General features: G+C 45.8%; 1 protein-coding gene across 4 annotated transcripts in view; it reads right to left on the bottom strand.

The window, feature by feature from the left end:
* Positions 1-18,571, bottom strand: part of PLXNA4 (plexin A4) — a 354,685-nt gene that overhangs the window by 205,313 nt on the left and 130,801 nt on the right. Inside the window, exon 4 of one of the 4 annotated variants that reach the window (XM_008712055.2) lies at positions 16,536-16,556. The exons of the other annotated variants lie outside the window; for them this stretch is intronic. Within the exon in view, the coding sequence (XP_008710277.1) occupies positions 16,536-16,556 (21 nt within the window). The remainder of the gene's footprint in view (positions 1-16,535; positions 16,557-18,571) is intronic. 4 annotated transcript variants of the gene reach the window in all.

Genomic DNA, 18,571 nt, shown 5'->3' with positions numbered 1-18,571 from the left:
CAAATCACAGATCTGGAAACTAAGATTCAGAGAAATTAAGTTACCTGCTCAAGATGATACGGTTAATAATCCCCATAGCTCAGAACTGAAGTCATCATTCGCTGCCAATTAGCTCACAGACCTGTTCAGGCTGAGAGTATATTACATTCGTTCAGACAAAGGTGACTCAAAACCACACTGCGATACCAATTCCTGTTCTCCGGTGGCGCTATGACGAAAGACAGACGATAACCAGGGTTGGCGAGGGTTTGGAAAAACTGGCATCCTCCCACGTTGCCAGTGGGAATGTCTATGATATTGGAAAATGGTATGGAGTTTCTTCAATGGTTAAATATAGATGTAGTGTATCATTCCCAACTTTCACACCTCGGTGTGCATCCAAGAGAAATGAAAACGTAGGTCGGTGCAAAAACTTGTATATAAATGTAGAAAACAGCCTTGCTCATATAGCCAAGAAGTGAAAACAACCCAAAAGTCCGTCAAATGAGGGCTGGATACAGAAAATGTGCTATATTCATATAAAGGGAAATGATTCAGCCATGAAAAAGAACGAAGTCCTGACACAGGCTACAGCATGGTTGAACCTTGAAAACGCTACGCTGAGTGAAAGAAGTCAATCACAAAGGACCACGTATTGTAGGACTCTGTTCTTATGAAATATCCACCATAGGCAAATCTATAGAGATAGAAAGTAGATCGGTGGTTTTCTAGAGATGGCAGGCATGGGGACTGGGCAGGGTGATAGTGAAGGGTTAGGGCATTTCTTTACAGAGCGATGAAAATGTCCCAAAATTGATTATGGTGATGGTTGTACAACTCCATAATTATATTGAAAGCCACTGAATTGTATTCTTCTTTAAAAAAAAAAGATTTTATTTATTTATTTATTTGAGAGAAAGAGCATGAACAGGGGGAGGAGGGGTGGAGGGAGAAGGGGAAGCAGTCCCCCTGTTGAGCAGGGAGCCCAATGTGGGGCTCAATCCCAGGACCCTGAGATCATGATTTGAGCCAAAGGCAGACACTTAACAGACTGAGGTAACCAGGCACCCCAAATTCTATTCTTTAAATGGGCAAACTGTATAGAATGTGAGTTATATCTCATTAAACCAGTTTTAAAAAGAAGGAGTATACTAAATCCCCAAACTCTGCTTTTTAAATGTTTTAGGACCCTTTACTCTCTCAAGAATTGGACCAAAAACAGGCCCTTGAATCAATTTCTGGACTGTGTTCTTAAGACAGTCCCATAGTTGGCCACCCCATCACCCCCAGCAGTGGGTGTGTGAGAATGGCCATTGGGAGGGAAGACGCCAGGCCCAGGAAGAAGGCAGGTGTATAAGATTTTTACCTTGAGGACTCCCACATCCATCTCCCCCACTGCCAACGGAAGGCAGCAAAGCAAAAAGCAAGTATTGTCCAGGCATGAAGTGAGGCAAGGATAGGACCAAGGACCTAGAGTCCCTGCTGCTTGCCAGAACCACCTTCCCTCAGATGGCAGGAGCCAGGAGCCTTTCAGCCAGAAGTTTTTTTGTTTTTTTTCTTAGGGAGAGAGGGAGAGACAGAATCTTAAGTGGGCTCCATGCTCAGTGCAGAGTCTGATGCGGGACTCGATATCAGGGCCCTGAGATCATGACCTGAGCTGAGATCGAAAGTTGGTTGCTTAACCGACTGAGCCACCCAGGCACCCCTCAGCCGGAAGTCTAAAGAGAAGGAAATGCCCGCTTCCTCTTCACTCCTGGTTGTCCTGTCACTCATCAGAGCTCCAAAGAAAGAAAGAGGAGGCAAAAAAAGAAGGGGAGAAAAGAGCATGCCGAGACCAGTTGGAAAATAAAAGGGGGCCAATTCCCTCTTATTAAGCCTGTTATTAGGCTGTGAATCAAATTAAACCACAGGGCTTTCCACTTACAGAGCGCTATTTTAAGGCTTATTAGACTGTATTAGGATTGGCATACATTTCCACTGACATAGTACTGGCCTTTAATTGGATTTGAGGGCGAGGAGGCTGCTTTCAGCTGGATAGGCCCCTGCAGGGGAGACTTGGCGTTCTCCTCACGGCTTTCCCGCTTCCCCTGCTGGCGGCCTTCCGAGGGCCGAGTGGGCCTGTGACCCATTCTGATCCAAAACACAGCTGTCCTCCTCTTCCTCCTCTCTCTCCTCCTCCTCTGATAAACTGCCCAGAGGCCCAGCAGGCCTCTCCCACAAATAGGTGCACCCATTGCTGACTGACATTCTCAGAACTGTAGGCGCCCTGAGGCTGGGTAGCGGACCTCAGACCGTGGAGTAGAGCCCCAGGGAGAGAGGCAGCCTCACCTTTCCTGGTTCCAGGCAGCTGTGGACATAAAGGCTTAGCCACAGTGGACGGCATTGGGGTTTTTCACTGGGAGCTGATGAAGAGGGCAATTTGTTGGCCTTGGCCTTCAAATCTCCTCCATTCCCTGCTCCAAACACAACTGCTAGACTTTGGGAAATAACTCCTCTGGTTGGTCCCTGACTGCACCTTGGGGCAGGTGGTTGAAGCTGCGGTGGAAGAAAGGTGGAAAGGAGTCTGCACACTGCATGGGGAGATGAGCATTCACGAACGTTCACCGCGAAGGTGGCGGGTCCCCGGACACCTGGAATGGGGCTCTGGAGGAACCACCTTCTTTCATCCTCCGCAAACTCTGTTGAGGAGTAGAAGTATGAAGCAGCAGGTGCCATGGCCAAGCCCATGGCTTCCGGAGTCAGACAGATCCATGTCTACTACGCAGCCACGTGAGCAACTTCTTGTAGCTCCTTTGCAAAATGGCAACACCCTTTCCTTCTGCTTCCAGGATTGAGAATTGAGACAATGCAGGTGCATGGTGAGTATATGTCGTGATAACATTGGTGCCTCTCCTTTGCTTGAAAAATTCCAAATATTTCTACCAAAAGGCATCATAACAGTAACAGACCTCACCAGTCAAGTACATTACAAAATAATGTGGGGAAGAGAAATCTCTTGGTATACAGACAAGTATGTATGAAATACCACTTCCCAAAATATTGCTCAAACATGAAAAAAAATCCCAAATTCCTTAAGATTTTCCACTAATATATGTGAACATCGCTTGCTCCCACTTGCCAAGATGCTTCTTGGCTTTCCTTTGATGTCTTCAATTTCCATACTTGTTTTTAGCTCTTCTGCCAGAGCCATGTGCTTGTTTATTTTTACTACATTTTTATGACGTTTCTGCTATAGCAATAAGTTTTGCATTATTAGTTTTATCAAATAACAGAATGTCTGGTTGGCTGGCAGACATTTATTGGCCTGGATTTTATGGCTCCAACCCAGAATACTTTTTTGTGCTTACTTTCTAAGTTGCTCTTAGAGCCACTCTTAAATATGTGTTTATGCCCTTATTAACTCTCATTTAAGGGCTAATTGTTATAGTATAAACTTAGCATCAGTGTGATGCCAATTGCTATAATCTTATCATTACTAACTTAATCACAGGTGTGTGCACTTGATTCAATGTAATGGATGTATGTCGGAAAAGTTGCTAGTGGATCTAATATTTACAAACTGAATCTCTTTTTATATTCAGTCGGAAGCTTTTCCTGGCTTATACATATTGTCACACCTTAAACTATGTGTTTGGCAAGTGCCGTGTATTTGGGATATTGAATTTCCTGAAACTGACGGGAAAGCTCATTACAGAACAAAGAGAAACAGACAAGCATGATCTCAGCTCTGCAATTTGTAGCTTCCTCCACGGCTCTTACTTGAACCAATAAGTCTATGAATGACTTGGCTTTCTTTGAGAGGCAGAGAAAGCATGTGTTCCCCCCTCCCATTAATCACGGGGAGAAACTGAGGCAGGAGGACAGGGAGGGGCTTGCCTGGCCTTGTGATGGCCTTGTGACCCTCTGTCTTTTTCCCTGCAGGGAAGGCTCTCTTCCTCAGGCATGGACCAAGACTACTGTCTTCTTGGGGGCCTTGCATCTCCTTCTTGTCTGTGCTCTTTTCATGTCAGATCTGTCTCCCTCATGGAGCCTGAGCCCAGGGGTTTTCTCTTCCCCGCCCCCAACACATGTCCTCATTGCTCACTGACCCCCAGAGAGTTCCACATCAGTAAGAGTGGGGACCTCCTGGAATGTTCCCCCCAAGGGAGCATCAAAGGAGCAACTGTCCTGCTGGGATTGGATTAATGGCATGTGAATCATTACAGCCAGAACAGTGCACTCCTGCAAGCTGGGGGCCCGGGCAGAATGTGTGTGTGTGTGTGTGTGTGTGTACGCATGTCTGAGTGTGTGCGTGCACTCAGTACGTGCATAGCAAGGGGTTTAAATCAGGAATGAGCTCAAATCCACAAACATGTATTATATCATTGTGGACTCATGGACTTCATAATTAAGGCAGGACGAGTTTTTATTTGAAACCCACTGGGGTCTAAAATCTTTCTAGGGCTCAGTTATCTGGAGTCGAAGTGCTTTATATTCACATTTTTATAGCTCTGCCACGACAGCTCCGCTTTTCCCATCAGGGAATAGAATATTCAGATGGCGGAAGGTGGAAGGCTAGATCTTTAATAAAAATAACTTTTTATCAGAATACATTGTCCACATTGTTTAGCCCTAACACGTGTAGGTTCCTGACGTCGGGGCAGGCTGCGTAGTGCATAGCTCCATGGGCGTGTTTGTTTGTATACATATGTGTGTGTCCCTAATGCACCCCTGCTCTGCAGATGGCTCTAATTAATCCGGGCAAGGAAAGCTCTTGGAGAGGGATTCTTTGCCTTCAAAAAGAAGTGCTAGCTCCTCCCTCTGCTTAGCAACCAGCACGTACAGATGCAGCAAACTCAGAGAGCTAGGGAAGTGGTCTGAAGCCCCACAAAGGCCTCCCGGGAGGCAACTTGCTGACAGCCCCAGGAAAGCGTGGAGAAGGGCCCGAGTTCCTTGTCAGCACCGGTGCAGTTCTAAGGTGCTCCTTTGAGTGGTTTGAAACAATGATCGTGAAAGATCAGGCGAATGCATGCCTTCCTCTGCTGGACTTATTTTGGGGGTAGCCTAGGACCCCAGCATCTCCTCCTTTGGAGAAACCCCCCATGAAGGGCGGTCGTGTTGGCAGGCAGGCCCCAGAGCCCTCACTTTAGAAGCAGAAAGAGCTGGATGCTCCCTCTTCATGCCTCTGGCCATAAAAGCCCTGGGCTGGTCCATGGAGTCCTGCTCCCAAGACTTTGGATCTCCAGCAGGCGATACACACGTGGAAGAACGGTTAGAAACCGCCCAGGACATCAGTGGTGAGTCACAGCAGGGACAACACATCCTGCAGACTGTTCTTGCTAGAAGATGGCTGTCACACTTCCAGCCGCCAGAATGCCCTGATTCCTGTACTCCATCCAAGCCTGCTCCTCCAGCCACTCATCAATTCTGGGAAGCCCTGATATCCTGCCCCATAAATTCTCCTTTTGATTAAGATAACCCGAGTCAGTCTCTGTTAGTTGCAACTGAAACATCCTAACTGATAAATCCCCAAGACAGCTGACGTCAGATTTCATTACTGGCTATGAGCAAGAAATGCACCCAATCGTCTCCATTTCCATATAACATTCAGACAAATGAGACCATTGAGTGTTTGGCAGACTCTTCCATTCATTCATTCAATTAACATCTCCCTAGCACTAACCAGGTGCCTGGCACTGTTCTAGGTACAAGAGACCCAGCAGCGAATAAGAGAACATCTCCACTCTCATGCAGTTTACATCCTGGTGGGGGGCGGAGGGGAAGACAGATAATCACAAATAGGCAGATAAATAACTCCTGTGTCAGGTGTTTGTAAGTGCTGTGAAGAAGAAAGCCAGGAAAGAGGGAGAGAGTGCTGGAGATGGGGTGGGGTTGCTGTATAAAGTGGGGCTACAGAAGGCTTCTCTCTCAGGGAGCTTGTTAGGCAGACATCTGGGAGACAGAGTCCCAAGAATGGGGAACCAAAGATGCAGAGACTCGTGGGAGCCTCTGAAGTGCACTGAAGAAATAGCAAGGAGGCCAAGGGTGGCTGGAGACTATGGGCAAGGGGGAGCATGGTGGGAGGTGAGCTTGGAGAGAGCAGGAGGCCGGCTGGGGAAGGAGCTCGAGAGCCACTGTTGAGAACCCTAGGGTTTTACAATGAGCGAGATGGGAAGCCACTGGAAGATTCTGAACACTGGAGCAACACAATCCCACTGATGTTTCCAAGGGTCTCCTCTAGTTGCTGTAGTGAGAAGGGAGGGGACAGGAAGAAGCCAGGAAGCCAGTGAGGCGGTTACTGCAACAGCCTAAGTAATGGGGTTGCTGTTGACTTAGAGAAGACTGGGAGGAGGGCAGGATTTAACAGAGAAGTCAAGAGTTTACTGTTAGGCATGGTAAGTCTGAACTGTGGATTAGACTTCCAAGCAGAGATGGAACAAATATATGGGTATGAGCGTGGAACTCAAGGAAAAGGTATGAGGCTGGAGACGCGATGTTGGGAACCACCAAAGTCTAGATGGTGTTTGAAGACAAGGAAGTAAACGAGCCCCCCTAGGTAGTGAGAGAAAAGAGGAGGTCTGAGGAGAAGGAGCCCTGGCCCCCTAGCAAGGAGGTCTAAGGAGGAACAACCAGTGACGGAGAGAGGGAAGGAGGAGAGGGAGAGAGGAAAGGAGAGAAAAAGAGAAGGGGGGATGGGGGAGAGAAAGAGAGAGAGACGCTTTGAGGACAAGAGAGAAAAGTGTTTGAAGAAGGGGTTAAGATTTCCAATAAACAATTAGATTTACACTTCAAGAAACTAGAAAAAAGAACAAACCAAGTCCAAAGTTAGCAGGAGGAAATAACAAAAATTAGAGCAGAAATAAACAAGATAGAGAATAGAAAAAAAATCAATGAAACTAAGACATAGGTTTTTGAAAAGATCAACAACATTGGTAAACCCTAGCTCAACTAAGAAAAAAACACGTCAGGTGAATAAAATAAGAAATGAAAGAAGAGACATGACAACCGATGTCACAGAAATACAGAATAGGATCATAAGAGACTACTATGAACAGTCATACACCAACAAACTGGACAACCTGGAAGAAATGGATAAATTCCTAGAAACACAGAACCAACTATGGCTGAATCATGAAGAAAGAGAAAATCTGCAAAGACCTATAACTAGTGAGGAGATTGAATCAGTCATCAAAACCTCCCAATAAAGAAAAGCCCAGGAGCAGATGGCTTCACAAGAGAATTCTACCAAACATTCAGAGGAGAATTAATGCCAATCCTTCTCAAACTCTTCCAAAATATCGCAGAGGAGGGAACACTTCCAAACTCTTTTGATGAAGCCAGCATTACTCTGATACCAAAGCCAGACAAAGACATCCTAAGAAAACTATAGACCAATATCCTTGGATGAGTAAAGATGCAAAAATCCTCAAGAAAATACTAGCAAACTGAATTCAACAGCACATTAAGAAGATCATACACCATGACCAAATGGGATTTCATCCTGGGATACAAGGGTGGTTCCACTATGAAAATTAACCAACACGATGCATCACATTTACAGAACGAAGGTTAGAAATCTCATAATCATCTCAATAGATGCAGAGAAAGCATTTGGCAAAATTCAATGCTCTATCATGATAAAAACACTCAACACACAAGGACTAGAAGGAAACTACCTCAGCACAGTAAAGGCCAATAAATGACAAACCCACAGCTCGCATCCTACTCAACTAGGAAAAACTGAAAGCTTTTCTGCTAGGACCAAGAACAAGGCAGGGATGCGCACTCTCACCACTTCTATTCAACACAGTGCTAGAATTCCCAGCGAGATCAACTAGGCAGGAGAAAGAAATAAAGGCCTTCAAATTAGAAAGGAAGAAGTAAACTACCTGTACTTGGCAGATGACATGATCTTATATGTAGAAAACCCTGAAGATTCCACCAAAAAAGATTAGAACTAATAAACAAATTCAGCAAAGTTGCAGAATCAATGACAAATCAACATACAAACTTCAGTTCCATTTCTATACACTTTCTTTCTGAAAAAAATTAAGAAAACAATCTCACTTATAACAGCATCAAAGAGAATAAAATACTTAGAAATAAACTTAACCAAGGAGGCAAAAGACTTGTGTGTGTACACACACACACACGCACACATATACACACACAATGGAATATGAATTGGCATCAAATAATTACATCTTGCTATTTGCAACAATATGGATGGACAATGAGCGCATTATGCGAAGTGAAACAAGTCAGACAGAGAAAGACAAATATCATACGCTCTCACTTATGGGAAATCTAAAGAAAAACAAACTTAGATACAGAGAACAGATAGGTAGTTGCCAGAGTGAGGTGAAGAATGGGCAAAATGGGTGAAGAGAGATAAAAGGTACAAACTTCCAAGTAAAAATAAAAAAGTCATGGGGATGGAAGGTCCAACACGGCAACTAAATACTATTCTGTTGCATATTGGAAACTTGCGAATAGAGTAAATCTTAAAAGATCTCATCACAAGAAAAAAAACACTGTAACTATGTTTGATGATGAAAGAAAAGCAGACTTAGTGTGGTATAATATACGCAAATTCGAGTGTGGTATAATATATGTGTGTGGTATAATATATGCAAATTTGAGCCATGTGGTATGATATATGCAAATTTGAGCCACTATTTCATATACGTAAAAATAATATAATGTTGTCTGTCAATTCTAACTCAATAAAAATTACTTCAATCTAGGCAAAAAAAAAAAAAGAGAGAGAGAAAAGGTGAGATATACATAAAATGGAATATTATTTAGCTTCAAAAAAGAAGGAAAGCCGGTCATACCCTTCAACATGGGTGAACCTTGAGGACATTATGCGAAGTGAAATAAACCAGCCACAGGACAAAGACTGCGTGATTCTACTCCTATAAGGCATGTAAAGTAGAAGCAGAAAGTGGAAGGGTGGGTGCCAGGGGCTGGGGGCAGGAGGAGTTGGGGGCGTATGGGGTATGGGGATGGGTATTGAACTTCCAGTTACGCAAGACGCCAATGTTCCAGAGATGTGCTGTACAACATTGCACTCACAGTTCAAACACTGTACTGCACACCTACAAATTTGTTAATAGGGTAGATTTTATGGTTTTTTTTTTTTACCACAAAAATAAATTCTAATTTAAAAAGGAAGGGGGTACTTGTTAAGTGGTAGTGTAGCAGAGAGGTAGAGTGGGGTACTGACTGACCAAGGACCACAGCACAGCAGCAGACAATGGAGGCAGGGTTTGAAGGGAGGAGGGGGGGAGAGATTCAGGGATAAGAGAGCAAAAGGGAGATAGTTGACATCCCTTATTAACGTGCAATCCCAGAATCGAGATGTCCAGTTCTTGAAAGAACCACTTTACAAAGGGAACACACTTTACCAAGAGTGGGTGAAGATATTTTGAGCTGGATCTTCTTAGAAGCTCTACCTGACAGAGAGGTGTTCCGTTTTCCTGCCCAACTGTGCCTCCCGATGGGCTTGTTTTCCTACCCCTGTGCTCAAGTGTGAAGGCTGGAAGCTCAGATTCAGCTGTTTGTATAAATGGTGAAGTTGGGTTTATAGCAATTTAATCAGCAGCATTAATAATGTCACCTAAGCTTAGTGATACCAATTATAACCACGGTAAACATTGCTGAGCAGCTTATAAACAGTGATATTAAAGATGAACTTCCTGTGTTCGGTCACTGCTGTTTTTAAAAAACAAAAGTAGAAGGGTTCATGTTTTAAATATTCTCATATTCTCACTTCTACTCTGAACCAAGAACACCATGTAAGGGCCAACCCTTGCAATGGAGTAGCCCCATGCTTTTATCACCCGTAGCTGTTTGAGCTTTTCTGCAAGGCCAGATCTAAGCCTACTGCCGCCTGCCCGCCCCATAACCGGAGTAAGACCCCAGCGAGGGCATTATAGAAGTGATCATCAGGATGAAAGACTGGATAATTATTCTGGCCCAGGAAATATTGGTTCCACGTCCTCAGCCAAGTCCTGAGAAGCCCAGAGGCAAGCAAAGGGGATTTTTAAAGGTCAAACAGAGAACCTGTCTAAGCTCTAACCCAAACAAAGCATCAGGAGCAGGACTTCTCGAGAACTGCTTATCTCTAGGTGGGGCTCTCATAGGAATCAAGGTAGCCAACCTTCTTTTTCCTTCCAACATATGTTAGAGAGTCAAACATGCTCCACAAGGGATTCACGTTCGAGAACGAAGAAGACGGGACATGAGGAAAGATTACCGAGGAAAGTTGTGAACCCACCTGTTTCCAAGGGCACTAACTTTACAGACATCATCCCTGCTTATAAGTGATGCAGTGTCCAGATGGACAGGCTGGTGGCAGGGAAGGGTTGTCACCTCGAAGGCTCAAAATGTACTTTTGTCCTGAGACACCTTCATCTCAAAACACCAGAACTCCATGCAGCCACTGGGAATGATGATCTCTGTCGAACATCAGGCACAGGGGTCCACCGGGGAGGCGGCCCGCGAGCCGGCTCTGCCCGTGGAGAGCTGTGGGCGTATCTGTGACCCATCACGGTGCACTGAGTGCAAAGTTCTGTGCCCTGCAATTCCTCTGTCCTCCCTCGTTTCTTCACTTCCTTCTCACCTTTGTAATCCCCTTCACAAAGGGCCTCTTTCAACTTCTTCTGGAGGTCAGGAGTGTATGACTCAGGCAAAGCAGCTCTTATCCAGGGTCCCAGCCCCATGGGAGTGACTCGAAGGCCATTGTGTCAAATAGCTCTTGAGGACACAATTCATTCTTTCTTTATAAATGATGCCCCCTGGAGTTGTGCAATAGCCTGGCCCTGAATCCACAGCCAGTTGTGGATCTTAAGATACCAAGACCCCAGAATACCTGTCTCCAGGGTATTGTCGCTCCAGCCGGGTTACCAGGAAGCCTTTGACATTTCCTCTCAGGCCTGTGTGGGGATCAGCCAGAACTTCCGACATTTCATCTCACGCATGTTGCAGAACGTTTCCCAAGAAAGAATTAAGGGCTTTACATCCCCCTCTGCATTCAATTCGTAGAGAGCGGGGCCTCCTCTTTGCCTGTACACAAACCTTTTCAGTCTGAGATCCCCGATGACTCTTCAGGGGGGTGTACTGCAGTGTTTGGAAACTGCGTTGGGCCTTTTTATAGATTTGCACAGAGGCCTGGTGGTCTCGGAATTCGGCAGGCAACTCTAATAAATAAATAACAGTGCTGGGCTAAGCTTTGGGCTGAGTTAAGTACAGGATTTTCTTAGGCCAGTGTCAGGGAAAGGAATTACAGAGAAATCCACACCAGAGAGCAGGAGGTTGCTGGACACAGAGCGCTCCACGCATAGGGAAGGACAGCTGCCTCAGATGAATATTTGTGACCAAGATTCAAATTCCACTGCCACCATGAGCTCGTTCTCTAGACTCCAAAACAAAGTTTTTCCGCATCTATAGGGCTTCAACCATCTGGAAGGGGACTGAGAGGTTTATTTAATTATCCAGATATTTTGACATATAGGAATCCTTTTTTTTTTTCCCTTCCATTTCCAATTTAACCCAGATGTTTGTCATCTGTAGACAGCGTCTGTGACTCAGGTTTCTCATTTGAAAATCCGGGGGGATTCAAGCTCAATGATCTCACAGAGATACCCTCTATATTCACCAGTGATCCTGCATCGCGGTGCCCACACTGTGTGCGCAGAGCGAAACTTTGAGAAGATGTGTTGCCGGTATAACTAGACCACAGCGGGATCTCTAAATAGAGTAGCAAGCGGCCAAGTAATTTGGAGGAGAGTTGGTGGAGAAGAAAACTGAGCAAGGAAATGATTGTGTTTTATTAAACGCTCTGGAAGTAATTAGCTGGACAGGATCTTCAGGTGTGATGATTTCAGAGCACCCAGGCCATTATGTAGCCCCAGCGAATTCCTCAACACATGCATTCATTCAGCAACTGTTAACTCAGTGCCTACTCTACGACATAACCCTGGTAGGTGCTGGAGATAAAGGGGTGAACACATGTCTCTTCTCTTCTCTTCTCTTCTCTTCTCTTCTCTTCTCTTCTCTTCTCTTCTCTTCTCTTCTCTTCCCTTCCCTTCCCTTCCCTTCCCTTCCCTTCCCTTCCCTTCCCTTCCCTTCTCTTCTTTCTCCTCTCTTCTCTCTCTTCCTTTCCTTTTCCTTCCTTCCTTCCTTTCTTTTTACTTTTACAAATGAGTAATTACAATCGTGTAAATTTGGTGAAGACAAGGTAAAAGGAGGCGTGATTACGAATGGATGAGTTCGGGTGGGCATGCTCCTGTCAGCACGGCTGAGTGGTGTTCCTCCAGGGCAGAGGGGAGCAGGGGTCCCACAAGACATGGCCTGGAGCGGCCAGGATCTTGCTGGCCACACAAGCGGCGCTTGGTTTTACCGTGAATGCAGTAAGAATCCCTCCTAGCTCGGAAGGAAAAAACCAAGCCTTCTAATACCCATTCTGTCTGCTTTGATTGTGGCCATGATCAAAAGAAATAATGCGTGTAAATACATTTTGTAAAATAAAGGATAATATATACCTATTTACTGTATATAGGCATATACCTATATACCTATGACTATTACTATGATTATTTCTGACCTCTTCCACCCTGGCCGTCGACTCCCACATCTCGATGTCCCTAAGTGCTTGGACCAGAGAGAGGAAAATGGAGCCATGACTGCATATACATATGTATGTATTTATATATCTGTGTCTGGGTCTCTTTATCTCATTATCTAGATCTGGAGGGAAAAGAGGAAAGAGAGTTGGAAGCCTGGCTGCAGTTCTCTGGCATTATTTACAGGGAGGGGGGCACTCCTGAAAAACTGCCGTATCCCCTTGGGAGCAGTGACCTAATCAAGATGTATAATTATCCGCCTTATCTACATGAAAGCATCATTTGAGAAACAGTAATGGGCCTCGGTGTGGTTCAATTGCTATATAGTTCTCAATTGCTATTGAGCTCTCATTTGCCATGGAGTTCAGCCGCTGAAGGGTAATTATAATGTTTAACAAATATATTCCCTTTGGAGACCTGATGTTAAAGACACAACATCCCTTCTCTCATCCTACCAAATTACACAGCTCTCAGGACCGTTGCTACATACCCCCCAAATAATGGATGGGCGCCTTCTCTGCTTTAGCTCACCTCTCCACCCAGTCGGCTGCTCCGGACCATGTGGCCTCAGAGGGCACGGGAGAAATCAAGGTCAGGACCTCCAGGTGCATCGGCCCCTCATCTATAAATAGACAGGAGACTTCCTGCTGTCCCTCAGGCCTTCCTAATGAGCTCCAAGAAGGCTTGGGAGAATATGCTCCGTCAGTTGCTTCCCCTACCCCAGGTCCCAGGCATCATCCCTTCTCTGCAACACCGAGGTAAAAGACAGTGCAGATGAGAGCAGAGGTAAGGTTCACCCTAAAAATGGAGATCAATGATACTCAGTTACTCCCCAGGACTATGGGGCTAAAAAAAATGGGGGTCCTCGTTTTATCTTTCTTTTGTAGGCACATTGGATACTCTTGACAGGCTCAGCAATGGCCTTCAGAACTAAATGATGCCTCTCATAAAGAAAATTACAAAAATGAGCAGATTTGGAAGAGGAAAGCCAAACCTGCTACAGAAGTGTCACAGAGTGGACAGTGCCTCTGTCCACACTGCCGCTTAGAACATGGCACAGTGGTCTGCCTGGAGAGCGGCATGGTGGGTGTTGCCCCCAGTGTTTGGCTGACTCTAGCATGCACAGTCCTGCACACCCACCCTTGTTTAGCCCCCTGCCCCTCTAAGTCAGTCTACTGAATGCATACAGCTCAAGGACAGGGGCCACACCTGCCATATTGGCCTTGTCTCCCTGGTGGCTGGCCCTGCATGGGTGCTCATTAAGTGTTTGCAGAATGAATGCTAAATGGAGCAAAGAGGTGAGTACCTGTATTACTGCAAGCCGCCTGCTGGCCTGTTTGGAGAACTGGCCTTTACATCGAGGGTTGTCAGTGCCATCCCCTTCCCCAAGCAGTTAGCCATAATGAGCCCCAGGGGGCAGGTTGCAGATACACTCTAGAGATGAACTCATAGGGTTCCTTCCAAGGAAAACTAGGAGGAGCTGGGCGAGAGGGAAGTATACCAAGCAGGCATAGGGCAGAGATGGAAGCCATGGGGGGTGTTCACTGTGCCATCCAGGGAGGGAAGCCAGCACCTCCAAAGGCCCACGGTGCCTGGTGTGAGCACTCACGGCCACGAGCACGGAAACCCACTCGTGTGCCCACTGTAGGTGCCTGGTGAGCTCACAGAAAATGATGAATGGATTGATTTGTTTATTGGGCCTTTTATTTATTTTGCCCAGAGTGACGGATGAATTTAGTAGAGAGGAAAGGAGAGAAGGGACTTGGGTTTCGGGAACAGTCTGTCAGCTGCAGAGTGGCTGAGCTAGCTTCCAGTTATTAGCTCTGAAAATAAAATTTCTCTCCGGTCCTCACTCCTTTGTTGGGAGAATATTTTTTCCCAGCCACATTAATAAAAAACAATAACAACAAATGTGGAGAGCAGGGCAGGAGCAGGAAGGGTTAGGGTAGGAAGAGCGAGCACGGCAAGGACCTCGTTTAACAGAATCAGTTCTTTGCCCCCCGAACACTTTGATTAAAGCCATGGGACCTAAATCAAAGCTATTGAAAGGAAAAATAAAAAGATGTCTGAGAACAATTTCGTTTGCTGGAATTTTCCCTCCTGTATTCTATTATGATGGGGAGGGTGTAAAAAAAAAAAAAAAAGAATTTCTACTTGGCCCTCCTTTGATCTTTCAAAGTAAAGAAGAACATTAGAGAAAGAAAAAGAAGAAGGGAAATTGACACCAATCTTGTTTCCTTTCTTTCCTTCACTTGCACCAACAACTCCACTGGAAATGAAGTGGGGTCTGAGCAGCTCTTGAGCCCAGGCTTCTCACAAATAAAAACCAGGCGCATGTAACAAGAGGGAGTTCAAAAGGCCAGTGGGTCACGGGTCTGTCCCCTCCCCTGGTCCCCATGTAAGGCACGAGACAATTAGAGGTCTTGGTAGCATGGTTAAGTCAGACCACAGTGGGAGGAGCAGGTGGCCTTCAATTCACGTTCCCATCTCCAATGGGTCCTCTGCAGCGCCACCTGCAGGAAGGGGCACCCCTATGAGGCCGGGCCGCTACACTGGTCTTGAAGAGGTGGCGGGAGGCCGCAGTTTTCAAATACAACAAGGCTGCCAGCACTTGACTCATTTCTGGGCTGGAAATCTGCATAACTGGCCCCACCGCTCTCTGCGGAGGGCCCCGGCCTTTCCACACCAGTCTCATGCATCTTCAAACTTCCTAAAGAAAGAGGGGCACTAGGACCAAGAAACAAACACAAATGCTAGAAGTACAAGGATGAGACAGAAGCTGCCACCTGCATGCCTAACTCCGACTGATTGATGGTAACTGCCTGGAGGGCTATGTTAAGAATGATTCTGAGGTCCAATTTGAATTTCATCAGAGCAAAAGTGTAGTGATCAATTAACTGATATCTGCCATAGGGGTAGATGAAAGCATTGGTACCACATGCCAGGTATATGCCATCCCTGGGACATTGAAAATAGCACGAGACGTGGAGTCAAAACCCCATGATCCATGACCTTAGGAAAGACAACTTTCTGAGCCACAGGTGTTCTGTCGTTATAAATGATACTAATGACATGAAAATTGACATTTGTATATGGACTTCGCAATTTGTGAAACATGCTCAAATATGTTATTTCTTTTTTATTATGGTAAATTATAGAGCATAAAATTGACCATTTTAACAAATTTGTAAGTGTGCAGTTCAGTGGCGTTAAGTACGGTCACAGTACTGTGCAGCCGTCCCCACCATCCACCTCCAGAACTTTTTTATCTTTCCAAACCGAAACTCTGTCCACATTAAACACTAACTCCCTGTTCTCCCCACCCTCCTGCCAGCTCCTGGCAACCACCATTCTGCTTTCTGTCTCTATGAATCTGACTACTCTGGGTATCTTATAAAAGTGGAATCACACAGTATTTGTCCTTTTGTGTCTGGTTTATTTCACTGAATATAATATCCCCAAGATTCATCCATATTTAGCAGGTGTCAGAATTTCCCTCCCTTTATTTTTTTTTTAAAGATTTTATTTATTTATTTGAGAGAGAGACAGAGAGAGAGGGCACAAGCAGGGGGAGGGGCACAGGAAGACAGAGAAGCTGACTTTCCGTGGAGCAGAGAGCCCAACACAGGGCTCGATCCCAGGATCCTAGGACCCCAGGATCATGACCAGAGCTGAAGGCAGATGCTTAATCACTAAGCCCATCCAGGCACCCCTAGAATTTCCCTCCTATTTAAGGTTGAGTACTATTCCATTATCTGTATATGCCACACTCTGTGTATTCATTCAACTGTTATTGGACACCTGGGTTGTTTCCACCTTTTGGCTGTTGTGAATAGTGCTGCCATGAACATGGGTGTACAAATGAGCTGTTTAAGGGCCATGTGGGTGTGCTCAGTCAGTTGAATGTCCTATTCTAGGTTTCAGCTTGGGTCATGATCTCAGGGTCATGGGATCAAGCCCTGCATTGGGCTCTGCACTCACTGCAGAGTCGGCTTGAGGAATCTCTCTCCCTCTTCCTCTGCCCCTCCCCCCCACGTGTGTTCTCAATCTCTCTCTCTCTCTCTCTCTCTAAAATACATAAATAAATCTTAAAAAAAAACCACCCAAATAATCTGTTTAAGTCCCTGTTTGCAAGTCTTTTGGGTACATATCCAGAAGTGGAATTGCTGGATCATATGGTAATCCTATATTTAAATTTTTGAGGAGCCACCATATTATCACTATCTCTTTTTAAATTTTAATTAGTAATGCTTGTTTGGAATATTTCATGGAGAGGTTGAAAGATCACAAAGAAACAAAGGTTGATGAGACTCAAGTTGAAGCTGGCCAGGTATGGCCCGGGGCCTGGCTGAGAACACGTGGCCAATTCCCCTTCCTTGCTGCTGCCCAGCAGAGTACCAGGATGGAGAAGCAACAGCTTGATCCCATCCGCTCTGCCACCTGCTGGTGTGCGGAGGGCATGTGGTCCCCGGGCCAGGACCAGCGCAGTAGTGGGAAAGAACATTCCGCTCATTGGCAGGAATGTTTCCCTTGGCAGGGGGGATGGCTCAGATACTGCCTCCTGGAACACAAACCCATGCATGGGAAGGGCAAGGGGGAGGGAAAGCTGGGGAAGGATGGGCAGCCATGGTGGGAGGAAGCCATTAGCATTTCGGTTGTGACATATTTATGCTCAGATCTTGTCATGTGGAGCAAATAACAGGATATTCTGATAGAGACTCAGCTTTCAAATAATGGGATAAAAAGAAAGAAATGTGCTGCCTTTCTTTGTTTCACAAAGGCCTTGCAGCTGGCGAGATCAGAGCCAGCCTGCCAGAGTACAAAGCTTTAGAGTTCTTGTCCTCTCTGCGACGGGGCAATGGTTTGATGCCAACTCCTAGCCATTAAGAGGCTGAGCTGCCTGGACACGTCCCATCTCAGGATGCCATTGGCATCTGGGAGTGACAACTAGCTTGAGGGTCTCTTTCTAGCTCCATGAAGTTGTCTAACAGTCACTGGACTTCACAGGGCCTACTGGGGGTCACTGAGCCCACACGCCTGCCTAGAATAGACATTAGCAAAGTCATCACAAACCAGTAGGGATTTTTCTTACTGCCCATTCTGTGGCCTTACTCTGGGGATGCGGAGAGAGATGGGTTCTTTTCTGCACTGTCTTCATAGTTAAACACTGTGGTTAAGCAGACAGGCTCTGGGATAGGACCAACTCAGGTTGACTCCCAGGACTGATATTTACTAGTTTATAAATTTAGGGAGTTACTACAATTACTACATTGTTTAATCCTCACATTCTTCATTTGTAAACTGGAGATAAGTAAGAATGCCTGCCTTATCTCACTGCGTGATGTCAGGTGCCTGGCACATTGGAGTACATAGCCAGTGATATGGGTTATGTCTCTCCCAGTGGAGGCACTCCCCCACTTGGGGAACATAGCCAGAGCCCCTTCGATGGATGCCCACCTATGTGGCTATCCTTCTCACACACCCCCTTTGGGGGTTCAGTTTCTTCATCTCTAAAATGAAGGTTAGCATCAATTTCTAGAAGGCTTTGTACTCTTGTGGATCCATAATTCTGGGACTGTGGCTGATGGATACAAGTACCAGGAAAGGAACGAAGGCCATATACATGAGGCAGAGGACAGAGATGGAGCCCAAAGCCAGGACTGTTGATACTCAGGCCATAGAGGAGAAGGGGACTCAGAGGGAGAGGACGGGCGGCAGCAAGGAAGTATTTTCTCTGCCAAGTCCTCTTAAGTAGAAACCTGTATCACTAAGGAGATTGTTGAAACTCTATTTCTTTGAGAACTTAAAGAATGAGTTAGCAGAGCACACTGCAAAGAAGAAAGCTGGGTGTTCTGCCACCTCTCCTTTCATATCACTAATCACAGGAGGTGCCGCCTTCAGTCTCTTCACCCCCTGGGTGCCTCCCTATCTCTCAGGGAGCTTGGCGACTTGAGAGGAACAGTGTGATTAGGTAGAAGCCGTGA

Source organism: Ursus maritimus, unplaced genomic scaffold, assembly GCF_017311325.1.
Source record: "Ursus maritimus isolate PB19 unplaced genomic scaffold, ASM1731132v1 scaffold_3, whole genome shotgun sequence".
Lineage (NCBI taxonomy): Eukaryota > Metazoa > Chordata > Mammalia > Carnivora > Ursidae > Ursus > Ursus maritimus.
Note: the sequence above shows the minus strand (reverse complement) of the source record. Positions and strands in the feature narration are given on the sequence as shown.